Below are 20124 nucleotides of genomic sequence, written 5' to 3'. Positions count from 1 at the left end.
TCCCCAGTGGGGGCTTAGCCAGCCTGAAAATGGCCCTCAGCCCCTCATCCAGACTGGCCAGGCATCCCAGCAGGACCCCCCACCTTGAAGGGGCTGTGGCCAGCCTGCAAACAGCCCTCAGCCCCTCATCCAGGCTGGCTAGGCACCCGAGCGGGGACCCCCACCCTGAAGGGAGTGTGGCCAGCCTGCAATCACCCATCAGTCCCTCACCCAGGCTGGCCAGGCACTCCTATATAATAAAAGGATAATATGCAAATTGACCCTAACAGCAGAATGACTAAGAATGACTGGTCACTATGACACACACTGACCACCAGGGGGCAGATGCTCAATGCAGGAACTGCCCCCTGGTGTTCACTGCACTCCCACAGGGGGAGCTCTGCTCAGCCACAAGCCAGGCTGATGGCTGCCAGTACAGCGGTGGTGGTGGGAGCCTCTCCTGCCTCCTCAGCTGCACTAAGGATATCTAACTGCAGCTTAGGCCTGCTCCCCGCTGGCAAGTGGACATCCCACGAGGGCTCCTGGGCTGCCAGAGGGATGTCTGATGCCAGTTTAGGTCTAATCCCCCAGAGACCGGGCCTAAGCCAGCAGGTGGTCATCCCCTGAGGGGTCCCAGACTGTGAGAGGGCACAGGCCAGGCTGAGGGACACCCCCCCGCAGAGTGCACAAATTTTTTGTGCACCAGACCTCTAGTGTAAGGATAATTGATAAGAGAAGTATGACGGGATTCAAAGTGAAGGTGAATGTTGTCTTCAGAGAGAAGGGAAATGGTGTGAATGATATGGCAATGTGGAAAAAGTGCATGCCAATTTATGTGTGGTTCAGAGGGTGCAGTTCACAGAGTAATCACAATGACTCAGATTTTCTCTGTGAAATATGTGGTAAGAATATTTGCTGAGAAACGGAGAAGGGATAGAAGATTCAACAGTGAAACCATTGCTTGTGGAGGATGGATGAACAGGTGAAAGATATACAGGACTTCCTGGGAGTATAGTAGGCTCCTTTTGAAAAAAAATATTTTAAAATATGTTTTTATTTTTTGAGAGAGAGTGAGGAAGGTAGAGGGATAGAGAGCTAGAAACATCGATTGCCTGCTTTCTGCATTCCCCCCTACTGGGGATCAAACCTGCAACTTAGGAGGGTGCCCTGACTGGGAATTGAACCCAGGACCTCTTGGTTTATGGGTCAATGCTCAACCACCGAGCCACAGTAGGCAGGCATAGTAGGCTCCTTTAAATGGGAAAGAAGACTTAAGGGGTTTAATGGAAGATGGAAGAAGAGCTGAGAAACTGTAAGAGAACATTCTATGTCTAAAAAAAAATTGTAAAAAGAACTTGGTAAATCTAAAATACTGGTGCTTCTTAGTAATCATTGCCATGAATTATCCCATGCAATGATGGCTTTTCATCCCTGTTTTTACAGTTGGTGGAGGGTGCTGAAAATATCAGGCAGCCTCCTTAAATCTAAAATGCTAGCCAATACTTACTTCCATTTAATTTTTAAATATGTACATCATTTCTGCCCATTTTTGCCTTTTTCTTGTGTGGTCCTGAGTGACTATGAGATAGAGGTGGATGAAAAGGTAAGATATGTGGTACTGAGTTGAATGTGAATCCTTGCTTCAGATCATTGATTCTTGCTTACTTAGTTAAACAAGCATGGCACACGGCAGGTGTTCAATAAGAGTGCTAATGTGGGATTCTGAAGGTGGCGGTTAGCAGGATGGAGGTGAGAGAGTGGGTGTGAGTGAGTGAGGGGGTGAAAAGGGAGTGTGTGGATGTGTGTGGTGTGTGTGTGAGTGAGGGACAGTTAAATCCAGTAGGAGTATCAGAGGCTGGCAGTCCAGGCTCTCCTGGACAGGGAGCATATACCACCCCTTTGAGCACTCCCTGGGCTGTGGGTCTTGGGCGCGGAGCCCACACCATCTTGAAGGTGAGAGCAGCCTCCTCTAGGAACTCATCACCACTGCCAGCCAGACTGGCCTTGTACACTGCTCACAACCCTGCAGCCACACCAGCCAAAATCCTGCTTCCCTGCCCGCAGACCTGCAGACACTAGGACATCCACCACCAAGGTTGCACAGCTCCTTCAGCAATAAGTGTGACTTCCCCCTCCCTGGCTGCCAACCTCTGAACACCTCAGTTGTGCCTTCCCAACGCACAGGCCTCCTGAGCCCACCGCCCCACAGCTGGCTCCTGGGTGCCTCTGTGAGCCCCTGCTGGGAACACTTGTATCCAAACAAAGACGCATGGCCCCAGAAACAGAAACTTGATCTTTCCACTCCCCGCCTGTCTGCGCACAGACACCACGGTCATGTGGCATCAGTGTGTGGGCTCTCCTGAGCCCATGACCCTGGCAGACAGCTCCTGGGCACCTCGGTAAGCAGCCGCTGGGCGCACATGTCCAACCAAGGGCACACATCTCCCAAAGTAGAAACTTGGACTTCTCCCTTCATGGGGCTGGAGGCACACCACACTCCTGACAAATGGCTCCTGGGCCACTCTGTGAGCTGCCACTTGGTGTGTGCCTCTCCAACCAAGGGCACACGGCTCACTCAGCAGGATCCACAACATCCCCCTCCTGGCTACCTACCTCTGGACACCTTGGTGAGTTATTGAGGACTTGCCTCCCTGGACAAGGTCACAATGTTTCAGCCACAGTATTCAGATTCCCACATCCCCAGCTGCTGGCTCCTGAACCCCCTTGTGAATCAGAGAGGGAAATCACTTTTGCCAGAGTCCCACTGCCTCAACCACAGACTATGAGACACCTGCCCCACACTGTCACGGGCTCCGGGACACTCATATTGAGTTTCAGAGTGACACTACTCCAGCAAGTCACACAACACCAGCCAATGTCACAGTACCTGACCCTCAGATCCCGAGACTCCTTCCTCCCAGGCCGTGGACTCTGGGCACCCTCAGTGAGCACATACTAGTGAGACCTCAGGCAACCCCTTCCACAAAAGCTGGAACCACAATCACATCCAAAACAGCTTGCACAACGAAACTGGGGGTGAATCACATTGCCAATCTATGACAAGACTTCATCCACAAATAAGAAACTAACATTCAAGACCCGACTACACCAAGAGAACCCAAATAGCTCAAGCAGGGAGCTCCACTAGATCACCAAGCCCAGGAGACCTGAGAGAACACACCGCTGGGTCCCAAAATCACAAACTACATAGCACCACCCCCAAAAGAACCTTGGTAGCAAAGCAGTTGGATCTAAGACATAGAAACAATGAAAACGTTACAGCAAAAAATGGGGAGACAAAAAAAAACAATCCCCAAAGGAAAGAAAAAGAGGATCACTAGAAAGGGAACTGAATGAAATGGAGGCAAGTAACATGTCAGAGAAAGAATTCAGAGTAATGGTTATACGGATTCTCAAACAACTAGATCCCAAATACACACAACTCAATGAGAATTATAAGGAGCTGAATGAAAATGTCACCAACATGAAAAGGAATCAAGAGGAAGTGAAGAATGACCTAGCTGCAAAAGAACACAATAGAAGGCTTAAACAGTAGACTAGAAGAGGTTGAGGACCGCATCAGTGAATTAGAAGACAAGGTAGGAAAAAACACACAAACACAGCAGCACCTAGAAAGAAAACTTAAAAAGCTGGAGGAGAGCCTAAGAGAGCTTTGGGACAACACGAAACAACATTTGCATAATAGGGATACCAGAAGGAGAGGATGTGGAGCAAGGAATAGAAAACCTGTTTGAAGAAATAATGACAGAAAATTTCCCTGATGTTGGGAAGAAAAAACCACACAAGTCCAAGAAGCACATTGAGTCCCAAACAAGATGAACCTGAAAAGACCGACACCAAGACACATCATAATTAAATTGGCAAACATCAATGACAAAGTAAAAATTTTAAAGGCTGCCAGAGAGACAGAAAGTTAACTACAAGGGATCTCCCATTAGAATATTAACTGATTTCTCAACAGAAACACATCAGGCCAGAAGGGAATGGAATGAAATATACAAAGTGATGCAAAACAAGGGACTGAATCTCAGAATACTATACCCAGCAAGGCTATTATTCAAAATTGAAGGTGGAATCAGGATATTCACAGACCCGACAGCAAGACACATCATAATTAAATTGGCAAACATCAATGACAAAGTAAAAATTTTAAAGGCTGCCAGAGAGACAGAAAGTTAACTACAAGGGATCTCCCATTAGAATATTAACTGATTTCTCAACAGAAACACATCAGGCCAGAAGGGAATGGAATGAAATATACAAAGTGATGCAAAACAAGGGACTGAATCTCAGAATACTATACCCAGCAAGGCTATTATTCAAAATTGAAGGTGGAATCAGGATATTCACAGACAAAAAAGGGCTAAGAAAGTTTATTACCACCAAGCCAGCAATGCAATAAATGCTAAAGGGACTGCTGCAAAATGAAGAAATAGAAAGGCAAGAAGGAGCACAAGCATAAAGAAAAAAAATGGTGACAAACAAGTATTTATCCTATATAATAAAACCCTAATATGCAAATTGACCAAACAGTGGAACAAATGGTCACTATGAAACATACTGACCAGCAGGGGGAAGATGCTCAATGCAGGTGCTGCCCCCTGGTGATCAGTGCACTCCAACAGGGGGAGCGCCACTCAGCCAGAAGCTGGGCTCACAGCTGGCAAGTGCAGAGGTGGTAATGGGAGCCTCTCTGCCTCTGCTGCAGGTGGGAAGTAAGGAAGGAGGGGTCCCAGACAGCAAGATGGTGCAGGCCAGGCTGAGAAACCCCACCCCAATGCACGAATTTCATGTACTTGGCCTCTAGTCAATAATAACATTAAACATATATGGATTAAATGCTCTAATAAAAAGAAATAGGGTAGCTTAATGGATAAGAAAACATGAACCATATATTTGCTGTCTGCAAGAAACCTACTTCAGAACAAAGGATTCACACAGACTGATAGTGAAGGGATGGAAAAATTTTTTTCAGGCAAATGGAAATGAGAAAAAAGCTGTTGTAGCAATACTTATATCTGACAAAATAGACCTCAAAGTAAGGCCATCACAAGAGATAAGGAGGACCATTTCATAATACTAAAGGGAGCAATTCAACAAGAGGATATAACTCTAGTAAACATATATGCACCCAATAGAAGAGCACCCAAATACATAAAAAACTTCTGGAAGATATCAAGGGAGAAATAGACAGCAATACAATCATAGTAGGTGACTTTAATGCCCCACTGATACCATTGCATACATCCTCTAAACAAAAAATTAGCAAAGAGGAAGTGCTGGAAAATGGCAGCAGAATAGGCGGATGTGTCCTGAGCCTTGTCCTGGAGCAGATGGGATGAGCAACTAAACCAAATAACATTCACCCCGAATTGGCGAAATAGACACAGCTGGTGAGACAATCCGCAGCCAGGAAGTCCAGAGGATGCCTAGAGAATGGTAAAATCAGGGATCTGGTCTGGAAAGAATTGCAAGACCTTTGAGCCCAGAGGCTCAGAAGGAAGCCACATGGCACTGAGGCCATGTCCCTTGGGACAGGCATAGCGTCTGACTGTGGAAAGAAGGTCCACAGTGCTGCTGGCAGCAGGAGATTCTAGATCTGGGTCCACAGTCATGAGAGACTGAGCCCAGAGGGGCAACCTGGATGGCTTCCCAAGCTGCGCCATACCGGGGGAAAGATGCTCACAGTGGAGCAACTCTTTCCTCTCTTTTTGGTCTTTGCTTTTATTCACTAAACATAGTTCATAGGACCTTTCAAATACAAACACCTTTGACTGGGGTGCAGCTGCAGGTGCGGACTTGTGAAATCTGGGGAGAGGCTGGTGAGAGGAGAGGGTCAGTGAGGTGGCCATGAGTCTGGTGCTGTGTCATACCTGACATGCCGGACCTAGGGTAGCCATTTTCTCCTGAAGAGATAGCCCCTCCCTGCAGTCTCCAGGCAACCAATACACCCACACCCAGACTACACCCTGAGTGGTACAAAGGATACCAAAAAAAATCTGAATAGTCCCTGAGAGCCAACAGGGACTGGCCTAAAGAGAAGCCTTTAGTCCCAGAAACAGGAAACAGCAGCAGACAGTACAGAAGAGTGGGACCTTACAGCAGTCCTCATGGGGAATTAAAACTTGGTGGAAAGGAACGACACTTTACTTTTTCATTTTTATTTTATTAATATTTTGTTATCTTTTTTCTTTATTTTCCTTTGTTTCTTTATTTTCTATTTCTTTTCGCATTATTCTTTCATCATTCTAATTTATTTTATTTTCCTATTTTTTAAATTAATCTTTAAAATTTATTATTATATTTTTCTTCTCTTTCTCTTTCTTCTTATCCACTCATCCTCCTTCTACTTCCTCCATACTGAACTCTCCCCTCTGGCTGACTCAACGCTTAAGCCCAGGGCACTGCAACTATGTGAGCAGCAGTCTAGTGAGCAGTCTGCCCCCATCCGAGAAGCAGCAGCCCCATGAGAAGCCTGGCACAGTCTGAGGAGCGGCAGCCTCACATGGCCTGCCCCTGTCCAAGGAGCAGTAGCCCTGCACAGCCCACACCCATCCGAGGAGCAGCAGCCACATGAGCAGCCCACTCCCATCCGATGAGCAGCAGCCTTGCAAGTAGACTGCCCCTGCCCAAGGAGCCCCAGCCATGTGTGAAGCCCACCCCTGTCTGAGGAGTGGCAGCCATGCAGAGCCCGCCCCCGTCCAAGGAGCAGGAGCTGCGTAAGCAGCCTGACCATGTCTGAGGAACAACAGCCTCATAAGCATCCCACCCTCACCAGCCAGAGGAACAACCACTGCTGTAAGCATAGCCCACCAGAGGAGCCACCACCAACTGAGGAGCAGCTGCTGCCACAACCGCCCAAGGAGCAGCCCCTACATGACTCAACACCTAGATCCTGTGGTGAGAGGAAAAATAGGGAGACAAGGAGACCCCCAGAGGAAAGAAAAGGATGAATTGCCAGAAAAGCAGCTAAGTGAGACAGAGGCATGAATATGTCAGAAAAAGAATTCAGAATAAGTGTCATACAGTTCATAAACCAGATGGATGAAAAAAATCAACAACTTAAGTAAGAATTGAGAAGAAATAAAGAGTGGTATTGCTGCAATAAAAAACACAATGGAAAGTTTCAACAGTAGAATAGGAGAAGTGGAGGACCGAATTAGTGAATTAGAAGACAGAGAAGCAAAACACACCCAAAATGAGTTGCACTTAAAGAAAAAAAATTCAAAACATGAGGAGAGCCTAAGGGAGCTTTGGGACAACATGAAACGAAGCAACATATGAATAATAGGGGTGACAGAATGACAGGAAGAGGAACAAGGGTTAGAAAACCTATTTGAAGAAATAATATCAGAAAACTTCCCTGATGTGGGGAAGAAGAAAGTCAAAATGTTCATACTACCCAAAGCAATCTATACATTCAATGCAATCTCCATTAAAATACCAATGGCATATTTCACAGACCTAGAACAAACTCTCCAAAAATTCATCTGGATTAAAAGAAGAACTCAATTAGCTGCAGCAATATTGAGAAAGAAGAACAATGTTGGAGGGATCACAATACCATATATCAAGCTATATTACAAAGCCACTGTTCTCAAAACTGCCTGGTACTGGCACAAGAACAGACATATAGACCATTGCAACAGAACAGAGAACCTAGAGATCAACCCAAGTGATTATGCTCAATTAATATTTGAGAAAGGAAGCAAGAGCATACAATGGAGTCAAGACAGTCTCTTCAATAAATGATGTTGGGAAAATCCGACACATACTTGCAAAAAAAATGAAACCAACTTACAACATACACAAAAATAAATTCAAAATGGATAAGACTTAAACGTATTATGGGGAACCATAAAAATCTTAGAAGACTCTATAGTAATGGTTCTCAACCTCTGGCCCTTTAAATACAGTTCCTCATGTTGTGACCCAACCATAAAATTATTTTTGTTGCTATTTCATAACTGTAATGTTGCTACTGTTATGAATCATAATGTAAATATCTGATATTCAGGATGGCCTTAGACGACCCCTGTGAAAGGGTCGTTTGACCGCCAAAGGGGTTGCGACCCACAGGTTGAGAACCACTGCTCTATAGGCAGCAAAATAGCAGACATATGTCATAGCAATATCTTTACTGATACAGTTCCTAGGTCAATGGAAACTAAGGAGAAAATAAACAAATAGAACTACATTAAAATAATAAGTTTCTGCACAGCAAAGGAAGCCATCAACAAAACAAAAAGAAAGCCCACTGCATGGGAGAACATATTTGCCAATGTTATCACTGATAAGGTTTTAATCTTCAAAATTTACAAAGAACCCATACAACTTAACAAAAGGAATATAAACAATCCAATAAAAAAATGGTCAAAGGACCTAAATAGACACTTTTTGAAAGAGGACATACAGAACGCAAGAGACATGTAAAAACATGCTCAAAGTCACTAATCATATGGGAGAGGCAAATCAAAACAACAATGAGGTACCGTTTGACACCTGTCAGAATAGCTATCAATGGATCAACAAATGACAAGTGCTGGAGAGGATGCGGAGAAAAAGGAACCCTCATGCACTGCTGATGGGAATGCAGACTGGTGCAGCCACTGTGGAAAACAGTATGGCATTTCCTCAAAAAATTAAAAATGGAACTTACATTTGTCCCAGTAATCCCACTCCTAGGAATGTATCCCAAGAAAACAGAAACACCAATCAGAAAGGATATATGCACCCCTGTGTTCATAGCAGAACAATTTACAATAGCTAAAGTTTGGAAACAGCCTAAGTACCCATAAGCAGACGAGTGGATTAGAAAACTGTGGTACATCTACAAATGGAATTCTATGCTGCTGTAAAAAAAGAAGGAATTCTTACCATTTGCAATAGCATGGATGGAACCAGAGAACATTATGCTAAGCAAAATTAGCCAGTCAGAGAAAGATAAATATCACATGATCTCACTCATTTGTGGACTATAATGAACAACATAAACTTATGAACAAAAATAGAACCAGAGACACAGAACCATCGAACAGACTGTCCAACCTATGAGGGAAGGCATGGAGTGAGGAAGTAAGAGATCAAGCAAAGGACTTGTATGCATGCATATGAGTAAAACCAATGGACACAGACAGGAGGGGTATGAGGGCTTATGCTTGGGTGATGGGGTGGTGAGAGAGAGGTCAATTGGGGAAAAAAGGAGACTCATATAATACTTTAAACAATAAAGAATTAAAAAAGAGAAAATGAAATTTAAGACATATGATACTTTAAAATAATATCAATCAGAGAAAGGAGAAATATGTACATATCTGTATGGTTTCATGTACAAGGTCCATATTTGTAAGCCTAAAAAGATATCATATATTTTAAATACAACTAAGGATAATTTTACTTTAAAAAAAGAGTGCTAATGTGCAAAAGTCAAGATGAACACAGTTCCTCAGGAGTAAGAGCAACTTATATATTTTCCAACTGAGACCATTGCTAATGGTTAAGGAATCAAAGAGTAAATTCAGTGGGAGCCATCCTAGGGCATCACCTGCTATATACCCAGGTTGTCCAGTGTGTTGGCATGAGGTAATCTATCAGTTAGTGAAGTGCTTTGGGAGCAATGCATGACCTTACCACACTGTGTTTAGGGGTGTCTGACATGGCTCCGGTGGAGAGGGTGTATTGCTCAGACTCTGCTTTGGTTTTCCTGACCCCTTTCCACCATTTCCTGTATTGCTTCCGGACCTGCAGAGGCAAAGCATGCTCTGAGTTAGCTCACTGAGAGGAGTGAGAGTGGAAAGAGTCCTGGGTGGGAGGTAGACAGTGGTACCTGCTGGCTGAGGAGACAGTACACCAGGAAGATGAAGACGCCCTGCAGGCTGTTGATGATGGTGAAGAGATAGGCCATGGCGTGAGCAGCTGGACCCACCTGCAGGATTCCCAGACACCACGTGCAGCCCAAGATGAAGAGCTGAGATATCGCTTTAAATGTCAGCATCCTTGGTAGGAGGAGAAGAGAGGCCCATGGTGCACCCAGAGCAACAGAATCAAGGCCATTCTAATCTCCACCCAATGAATGCTCCTGTCTTCCACTGTGGGTGATGAGTTTTCAGACTGCATTGTGATCAGCTTTGACCTTTACCGTCAATGGTTCTCCACAATAGAAATGCTACTTGGATCCAGGATGGCATTTTGATTGATTTGAGTAGGTTGTGACACTTCATAATGTATGTTTCAAAAAAAAATTCTATAATGCTCCATGGTGATGCCTAATTTTATCTAACTAACATTACTAAGTGTGTTCTGTGCATCAGGCTGTGTGCTGAGGCCTGGACATTAAAGTCACAGAGGCAAGATTTCTATTTTCATAAAGGTCACAGGCTATTCCAATGAGAAATACAGCCGAATAATGACATGCAAAATGTAGAAAGGACACTGGAGAGGGGTGAGAAGGAGCCTAACTGAGAGTGGGTATGAAAGTGTAGACTGGGTTGTGGAAGGAGTCACAGATTTTTCTAAGTGCACACAGGTTCTTTGTACTTTTGTTGTAGGACTGTTGACAAAAGTTCAAAGAATGTTTATCAACCAATGTCAATTCCCCCTGTTGCTGAAGGAGTTACAAGATGGGATTAGAGCAGGGGTCCTCAAACTATGGCCCACGGGCCACATTTGGCCCGCCGAAAACATTTGTTTTTTTACTTCAAAATAAGATATGTGCAGTGTGCATAGGAATTTGTTCATAGTTTTTTTTTAAACTATAGTCCGGCCCTCCAACGGTCTGAGGGACAGTGAACTGGCCCCCTGTTTAAAAAGTTTGAGGATCCCTGGATTAGAGACAGAACATTGTGGCCGGATGTCAGCAGCCCACCACTGACTCCAAGCTGGCTGCCATTGGAGGACAGCTTCATCTCTTTACTCTGGGTTCCCTCAGAAGACCCCGAGAAGGGGCATTAGGGCTGCTGAGGCACATGGATTTGCTCTTGGAACCACACATGTCTGTGGGGTTGTCACGCTCTTCTCCATTTTACCTTGTATTCTTGAGGGTGGACACATCACTGTTGAGTGAAGAGAGTTTGCTTTTCAAAATGCAGAGGGTCATCAGAAAGAAAGCTAGATTGACCTTCAGGAAAACACACAAGGTTTAGTGAATAATATTTTAGTTTGTTATCTCTAGTCTAGCCTGTCCAACAGCAATTGCACACTTAAGTAGTTTTTATATTTAGTAACAGTGTTAGAGCTTGTAGTTTTAGAAGCAGTCTTAGAAAACCAAAGCAAACCCAAGACAACCCAGGGACATTCTTGCTCATGTCATCCTCTTGCCTCCTTATAATTCTAATTACACTCAGTTGAGCATTAAGGATGCTCTGATGTCATCACTCACAAAGAGGATGGCGCAGACTGGTCCAAGGAAGCCCCATATAAATCCCTTTTCTGGGTGGAGCCAGCAGCTAAGAAAGAGAAAGAATTAAAAATGCATTGGTCCTTAGAAATGTGGGAAAAATTATGCCAATTCATTCATTAATTCATTCATCAACAAACATTGAGTGTCTCTTCTGTGATAGGCTCTGTGATTGGCTTTGAAGATACTGTTGTGAAGAAAGTACGCATGGTCTTGAATCCCAAACATCTCACAGATAAAGAAATGGGAATGTACTCTTACCGAGCAGGTGTTCCATAAAGGTCAGGCCTGGACACTGCAGAGATGGCCACAATCACAGCTGGGACTCCGTAGCCCACAAGGAGCATGAACTTCTTCATGAGCTCACACTGGAGTAGTTGACCACCGTCAGGTTGCGTGCGGTGAGGAAGAGGTGCAGGCCCTCCAGCAGCATCCAGGTGAAGGAGGCCAGGTAGAGATAGTGTAAGGCACCTGCGATGATGGCGCACAGCACCTGGGGGAGGGGTGAGAGCCACCAGGTGGGATTGTCAGGGTGGAGCATTGCCCCAGGACCTCTCCTATACCTTGGCATTTGGGAGAACTCTGTTGAATATGAAGGAATTGTCAAAAGAAGGTGTGATTGCCCTGGCCGGTTTTGCTCAGTGGATAGAGCATCAGCCTGCAGACTGAAGGGTCCGAGGTTTGATTCCAGTCAAGGGCACATGCCAGGGTTGTAGGCTTAATCCCCAGTTGGGGGTGTGCAGGAGGCAGCCAATCAATGATTCTCATCATTGATGTTTCTATCTCTCTCTCCCTCTCCCTTCTTCTCTGAAATCAATAAAAATATATTAAAAAGAGAAAAAAAAGCAGAAGGTATGATTTCTAGTTTGGTCAATGTGAAATTGGCTACTTACCCCTCTAACCTTCCCCAAACCCAAAGTCATTTTATTAAGGTGTCCAATGCAAGTGTACTCCTCATTCCACGGTCAGGGCATGCTTCCTTTGGGACAGTGTCGGTACCTTAGGCTCAGTTCTGTCGATGGCCGTGAGGAAGAGCAGGTGGGCCAGGAAGAGGCAGAGTGAGAGCTGCAGGTGGAGTGAGGTGCTGGTGTTCTGGATGGCTTTGCACAGCAGGAAGGTGAGGGCCGCCAGGAGGAGGCACAGGAGAGAGAGGCTCAGCCCCACGTAGGTGATCACAGCCAGGGCGGGATCCTCCTCCTGGGACCCAGGAAAGAGGAGAGAGCAGTCACACTCACCTAATCTGGGTTAATGACCCTTCTACCATTTTCAGTTTGGGCAGGGTACAACAAACTTTGGAGTGGAGGAGCCAGGTACATTTGTGATGTTTATGGACACTGTTAGAATTCTAGGGGGTCCTGAACTGATTCATTCAGATCCTATAAACATTGAGGGATAAGAGAGTCCTCATTCAGGACCAAACCCTGGAAATCATAGGGTTGATTTTTCTTCACGACTATGCTTATAGGTTATCATTTGACAGTCAGAGAGATACACGGTTCCCTGTTGAACATCATCCTCCATCCCCATGATGTGATACTGTGTGACAGAGTCTGTATCCGGAGACTCGATGTCCAGGGATCATCTCCCCTGCTTGTACTTACTCACATCATCCCTGCAACACCTGTTCCTTACAGATTTAAATCCTTGGTTAAAGAAGGAAAAGTACTGATGATGGTGGTAGCTTGAAATTAATATTTCCTGCCTATTATTTATGATTTATTTACTTATTTATTTATTTATTTTTAAGATATATTTTTATTGATTTCAGAGAGGAAGGGAGAGGGAGAGATAGAAACATCAATGATGACAGAAAATTATTGATTGGCTGTCTCCTGCAGTCCCCTGCTGAGTTTTCAGTCTGCAACCAAGGCATGTGCCCTTGACCAGAATCAAACCCGGGACCCTTAAGTCCACACGCTGGTGCTCTATCCACTCAGCTAAACTAGCTAGGTTTCCTGCCTATTTTTTAAAGATTAAAATTTTCCTTGCTTCATTTTTCAAATCATCTTAAATCCATAACGATACATTTTAAAAATTAATTTTAATGTAAATAGGTGAGAAAAGAAAGAGAGAGAGACAGAGAGAAAAAAGAAATATGAAAATGATAAAGAATATGTAGGTTAAATGTTCAAAGTTAGTACATCTGACAAAGAGCAATACGGTATTATTTACACTATTTTTATTATTGCAATAAATCTGCAAGATTGACATTACTTTCTAAGTAAATGTTTGCAAATAAATAGCAAGCTCTCCAGGTGATTTTGACACATACTAGGTTTTGAGCATCTTTGGTGTAAGGAAATAAACTAACTCCTCTACCACATAAAGAGCTCCCAGATCCATAAGAAATGTTTCAACAGGTCAATAGAAAAATGGACCAAAAAGTGAACAACTTGTTTCCAGAAACAGAAATACAAATCGCTCTTAAATAGAGATATTCCATTCCATTTATAATGAAAGACATGCAAATTTCATAATATAGCAATATAATTATATTTAACTCTCAGATGAATAAAGATCCAAAACTTTGATAATGACCTTGTGAGAGTGGAGAGTGTGAGGAATCATACAGCTTCAGGTAATGCTGGTAGGAGTGTCCACAGGTATCACCTCTATATGCTAAAATATGGAAAAATTGGCCAATATAGGTCAGGGATAAAAGTAAACCCAGCTAAAGGTAATATTTTATTTTATGCTTTCAACTAAACAATTTAACTCTTTCTGCCTTTCTGTATATGCTTCTTGCCTTAAAACACAGTATTAAGGATGAAGAGATCCTGTTATGCAATACCCATATCTTTTTTTCTTTTTCTTTTTTAAGAGATGAGCAGTGCAATTTAGAGACATATCATCATTCTATATTTGGAATAGGGAAGTATTTTCAATGTTCTTGACTATCATAAGTGTTGAGAAAAATGCTTGGTTTCCCCATTTAAAAATACTGATAAATATCACCTCTTTCTTCATGTAATAAAAGTCAGGTTAAAACACTTAAATATACTTTAGATCTTCTGTTTTGTAAGCATCACCTGAGGAAATACCACAAGAATGGCATTGACATATTTAACAGATTTGGAGGTAAGTCTACCTGTGAATCGTGGAGCTGTGTCTCTAGGTGTCAGTGTGCATGCATGCAAGTGTGAGTCACTCTTTGCTCTGCAGAGGCCAAATAATTGGGGTGTTGCCAAGTAGTTAGCACATTCTTATTAGAGTTCTTAAGTCATCAGGGGAAGTAAACTTTTCACTGTACCATGAAAAAAATTTTGACATAGTATGCATACTAACTAGATACTCAAACAGGAAAACAATGCAGTGTGTCTAAATAATTACAACTTTATTTGTAGTAGGAAATGATCATGAAACAAAATTCCCACTATGAGAAGATTTGATATGTAATTTATAGCACATGCATACAATGAAATGCACTTGAAATAAAAATAATGGAGTGTCTTTTTTTAGATTGGAATAGAATAATCTTTTAAAGATAATAAATAAAAACACAAAATGCACAGTCCTGAAAAATGACACTATGTGAGTAAAAAAAAGAGGGACAAAGAATAAATGCAAATCACATCAGAGTAATGGTGGCATGAGAGAGGCCGTTGTCCTCTGCTACTGAAATTTCAAGAAGTTAACCAACTATAATTCAACATACAAATCCCTGCTCAACACAGATGCATGCCTAAGAGACCCGCACTTTGAAACATCTAAAAGTGGGCAACCAGGAATAAATGGGGAGATGAGAAGAGAGGACCTGCAGATGCAGCCCCTGGCTGGCTGGGAGAGGGGAATATCTGGTGGTAGTAGGTGCTTTCTTTGGCCAGGAGGAACAGAGAGCTGCAGGGGCTTTGGGAGTCCTGGGGTGCAGCCCAGCAGGGCAAGCTGTGAGGGAGTGTCTGAGTCAGCAGATGCCTGACAGAGCACGTGGTTCTGCCATGCGGCTCCCCAGTGTCCAGCTGGTGGCGGTGTTTCACACAAAGAAACAAAACCACAGAGCCCTGCCTCTACTTGGATTCCCAAAACTCACCTCCCTTTGCCTTTGAGTTGGGTTCAGGAGCATACTATCTGTAAACCAAGAGCTATTGTAGGAAAACTGCTGTTTCCCTCTGTAACATCCCTAGGAGGGGTGCTTGGGATGGAACCCCATAGAGGTCAGGGGTTACCATTATGGTAAGGGCAAAAAAAACACACCCATTCCCAAGCAGCATAGCTGTACTGTCTTACAGAAGCAGCAGTGGTTCAAGACTGGGAGATCACAGAGGTAAAACAATCTTGCAATTCAGCACTACCTACTGGAAAATATTAGAAAGACCTCTTCAGAGATAAATGCTTAAGCAAAGGAAGACAGCAAATACCATGAACAAGGAAAGTAATGAGGATGACCAGAAAGAAAAAGTAAAATACCCATAAAGCAAGCTGGAACACATGGAAATATCCTATATAATAAAAGCCCAGTGACCAAAACGGTAGAATGACCAAAACAACCAGAGACCAGAACAACTGCAGCCTGCAAACTGCCAGCAGCCCCTTGCCCTGGCCAGCTCTTCTCCCCAGCAGGGATCCCTACCCCAATTGGGGGCATGGCCAGCCTGCAAACCGTCATCAGCCCCCCACCCCAGGCAGCCCCACCCCTCAGCATGGACCCCCCCACCCAGATTGTGGGTGTGGCCAGCCGGAAAATTGCCTGCAGCCCCTTTCCCTGCCTGGCCTCACCCCCCAGTGGGACCCCCACCCTGATTGGGAGTGTGGCCAGCCTGCAAATTTCCAGTGGCCCTCGCCCTGGCTGGAAAGCTCTGATCCCCCGATGGCAAATGGTGAACCGGGGTTGGGTGGTGGCAGGGGGCGGGCCAGCTGCTGGCAGCTGTGGAAGATGACCCTGATCATAGGCCAGGCCTAGGGACCGTACCCCCGCATGAATTTTGTGCGCTGGGCCTCTAGTGTGATATAAATGACAGAGATTTCAAGATTGCAGTTCTGAATGTACTCAATGAGATGTGAGAAAATATAGACAGGCAACTCAATGCACTCAGAAAACAAATCAATGAAAAAAATGAGTACTTTACAAAACAGACCAAAACTTTAAGAAAGAACCAATCAGAAATCTTAGAAATGAAGCATGCAATTAAGGAGATTAAGAGTAAACTATTGAGTGTAGAAAACAGGCAACCAGATGAAGGAAAGAATTCATGATATTGAAGATAGGAATCTAGAAGTGGTGCAGGGGGAGAAGAGAGAGACTTGAGAATAAATAAAAACTAAAATAAAAGAGCTCTATAAGAACTATCTGACTTCATCAGAAAAAGCAATATTAGAATTATAGGTATTCTGAAGGAGGAGGAAAGGGAGCATGAAATGGAGAGTCTATTCAAACAAGTAATGGATAAGAACTTTCTAAACCTATAGAATGAACTAGATCCTTGAATCAAAAAAGCAAACAAAAGTCCTAGTTACCTCAATCCAAAGAGGCACTTGGTATTGAAGTGTCAAGAATTAGTATCAAAGAAAAAATTCTCAAAGCAGCCAGTGACCTACAAAGGAAAACACATCAGAATTTCATCTGACTTCTCAACAGAAACTCTACAAGCTAGAAGAGAGTGGAACCAAATACTCAAACATCTGAAAGAGAGAAATTACCAGCCACAAATAATATATCCAGCAAAAATATCTTTTCAATATGAAGGAGAAATAAGATGTTCTCAGACATACAGAAGATAAGGGTTTTTTTTTTTTTCCACCAGAAAACCTCCATTGCAGGAAATACTCAAGAAGGTTATTCTACCTGAAACAAAAATCAAAGGTCACAAATCTATGACTGAGACCACCAAAAACTTACAGCTTAAACAGGGATCATTTGTGAAAACAAAACCATAAAGGCGAAAGGGTGAAGGACTGAACTGGCAAAGGAGAATGAAGATCAGATGCACTCAAAAGAAAAAAGGCTACTGTATATAAGAAAATTTATTTTTTATAAACCTAATGGTAACCACACACAAAAATCCCCAAACCAGGACACATAGCTTAAAAAAAAGAGGAAACAGAGAGAAGTATGGAATATCACCAAACAAAAACAACAGACAGAAAGAGAAAGGAAAAGCACCAATGGAGGCACAGAGCCACCAGAAAATAAAAGACAAAATGGCTATAGGAAATCCTTATACATAAATAATTACCCTAAATGTAAATGGTCTGAATTCACCTATAAAGAGGCACAGAGAGGCAGAGTGGATCAAAAAACAAAAGTCAACCAAATGCTGCAAGAGACACATCTAACCTGCAAAGACAAAGGTAGATTCAAAGAAAATGGGTGGGAAATGATTCTCCAAGCAAATAACATCCAAAGAAAAGCAGGTGTAGCCATACTTATATCTGAAAAAATAGATTTTAAAATAACAAAGATAACAAGATACAAAGATAGCCACTTTAAAATGATAACATCAAGAAAACATAACACTTCTTAATATATATGCACCCAATCAAAGAGCACCGAAATAATCACAGAATAATAACAACTAATCACAGAATTAAAGGGAGAAACAGATCAACACAATCATAGTTGAGGACTTTAATACTCCATTGACAGCTCTAGACAGATCAACCAAACACAAAATCAATAAAGAAATATCAGTCTTAAATGAAACACTAGATCAAATCAACATAGTTGACATTTACAGAACCTTTCATCCCAGGACATCAGATTATACATTTTTCTACAGTGCACATGGAACATTCTCAAGGACAGATCATATGTTGGGTCACAAAACTAGCATTAACAAATTCAAGAAGATTGAATTATACAAAGCATATTCTCTGACCACAATGCCTTAAAATTAGAAGGCAACTGCAAAGCCAGGCCAGAGTGCCTCTGTGATTGAGCATCTACCTATGAACCAGGAGGTCAGGGTTGGATTCCCAGTCAGGACACATGCCTGGGTTGCAGCCTTGATTACCAGTGGGGGGCACACAGGAGACAGCCGATCCATGATTCTCTCCCTCTCTTATCATTGAATTTTTTATATCTCTCTCCCTTTTCCTTCCTCTCTGAAGTCAATATATATATATCTCAACTGTAAAAAGGAAGTAAGGAAACCCACAAATATGTGGAGATTAAACAACATACTGGAATTGAATCTGCAACCCTTCAGTGCATGGGCTGATGCTCTAACCACTGAGAACACTGGCCAGGGCTGGAGAATATCTCGATGTGAGGGAGCTTCTGCTGCTAGTCTCCAGATAAGAGTATAGACACATTGTGAGAGGGCCTGAGAGAGGGCCACATAAGAAGGAATGCAGGGAGGCCCTAGTAGCTGAATGTGATCCCTGCTGCCAGCTAACAAGAGTGTAAAACCTCAGTTCTACAACCATAGAGAACTGAATTCTGCCAACAACCAGGGAGCTCAGAGGAGGACAGAAATCCTCATATGAGAGGCTTGTGTAAGACCCTGATCAGACAACCCAGGTGCACCATGTTTATTTGTTGACCCACATAAATTTCAGAAAAATAAATTATGTTTTTAAGGTGCAACATGCATGGGAATTTATTACATAGTAGTAGATACTAAACAAAGTCCTTTCTCAAGGCTCTCACCTGCACATCATAGTGGGCCATGAGGACGGCAAAGCTGCTGAGGTGGGTGCATTGGCAGGTGGTGCTGATGTCTCTGGTGCCCACCCTCCAGCAGCCTTTGGTGGACCAATGACCACTTCCATTCTGGCCAGGCTCCCAGAAGACACAGAACAACTTCTGCTTTGGCCTCGGGGTCACCGACTGTAGGAACAGAGCAAGGTGTGAGCTGGTGATTAGGTGCTCAAAAATTCTGACCAAATCCTGCTTGTGATGGGCTTTCCTGGGGAGATGATGCACCCATGGGAGAGCCCCTGAACCCCAAGACTGTGTCCAGGACTCAGGCCTCTTCCACACCAACAGCCCCGTTTCACCAGCACTCACATGCTTGAAGACAAAGGTGACTGGGGAGCTGAGGTTCTGAGTGTCTTTGTTGCTCACAAAGGCGGATATGACATCTGAGAGCAGGACAGGGGAGACTTCCTGCTGCAGGCCCTTGTGTGTCTCATTCAGAACTGACTGCTTCTCAGTTTCCAGGAACAGGGGGGCCTCAAGCAGCAACTTGCCCATCCCTGGAGAGGAGACAAGGCCCACCACAGCAGGGCCTACAGGACAAGGACAAGGTTGAAATCTTAGGGTGTCCCAAAGGCCCCCTTCCTTCTGGGATGCATTCTCTCCTTTGACCCACCACAGCCCATACTTCCCTTTAATATTTAATTCTCTGTTTGTTACATCCTTGGGTGTCTTGTTCCACTCTAAAGCCTCATTGACCTTCTCTCTGTATCAGTCATTACCTGAGTCACCTGAGTCCTGCACCACATCCCAGTTCACCAGCATCTTTGCCTGATTAACACTCAGGGTGACATTCTTGTCTCCTTGCTTCTTCACCTCCAGGGACAGTTCTATGAGTTGTGGGAGTTATATAAGGGAGTGAGATTAGTAACTGTGCCAGCACTTGTAGCTATAATTCCATTTTAATGTATAGATATTTTTTATATATATTACTAGAAGCCCGGTGCACAAAAATTTGTGCACTGGCAGGGCGGGGGTCCCTCAGCCCAACCTGTGCCCTGTCACAGTCTGGGACCCCTGGGGAAATCACCACCTGCTGGGTTAGGCCCGCTCCCCTGGTGGCAGATTGCATGCCCAATACCCTGGTGTCTGCCCC

General features: G+C 43.7%; 1 protein-coding gene across 1 annotated transcript in view; it reads right to left on the bottom strand.

The window, feature by feature from the left end:
* Positions 1-20124, bottom strand: part of LOC102261085 (adhesion G protein-coupled receptor E2-like) — a 27836-nt gene that overhangs the window by 1161 nt on the left and 6551 nt on the right. The window contains 10 exon segments of the mRNA XM_014542626.1: positions 9631-9741; positions 9827-9995; positions 11025-11116; positions 11378-11444; positions 11657-11759; positions 11762-11888; positions 12395-12592; positions 18981-19160; positions 19341-19561; positions 19751-19858. Coding sequence (XP_014398112.1) covers positions 9631-9741; positions 9827-9995; positions 11025-11116; positions 11378-11444; positions 11657-11759; positions 11762-11888; positions 12395-12592; positions 18981-19160; positions 19341-19561; positions 19751-19858 — 1376 coding nt within the window.

The sequence above is a fragment of the Myotis brandtii genome, unplaced genomic scaffold (assembly GCF_000412655.1).
Source record: "Myotis brandtii unplaced genomic scaffold, ASM41265v1 scaffold306, whole genome shotgun sequence".
Taxonomy (NCBI): domain Eukaryota; kingdom Metazoa; phylum Chordata; class Mammalia; order Chiroptera; family Vespertilionidae; genus Myotis; species Myotis brandtii.
Note: the sequence above shows the minus strand (reverse complement) of the source record. Positions and strands in the feature narration are given on the sequence as shown.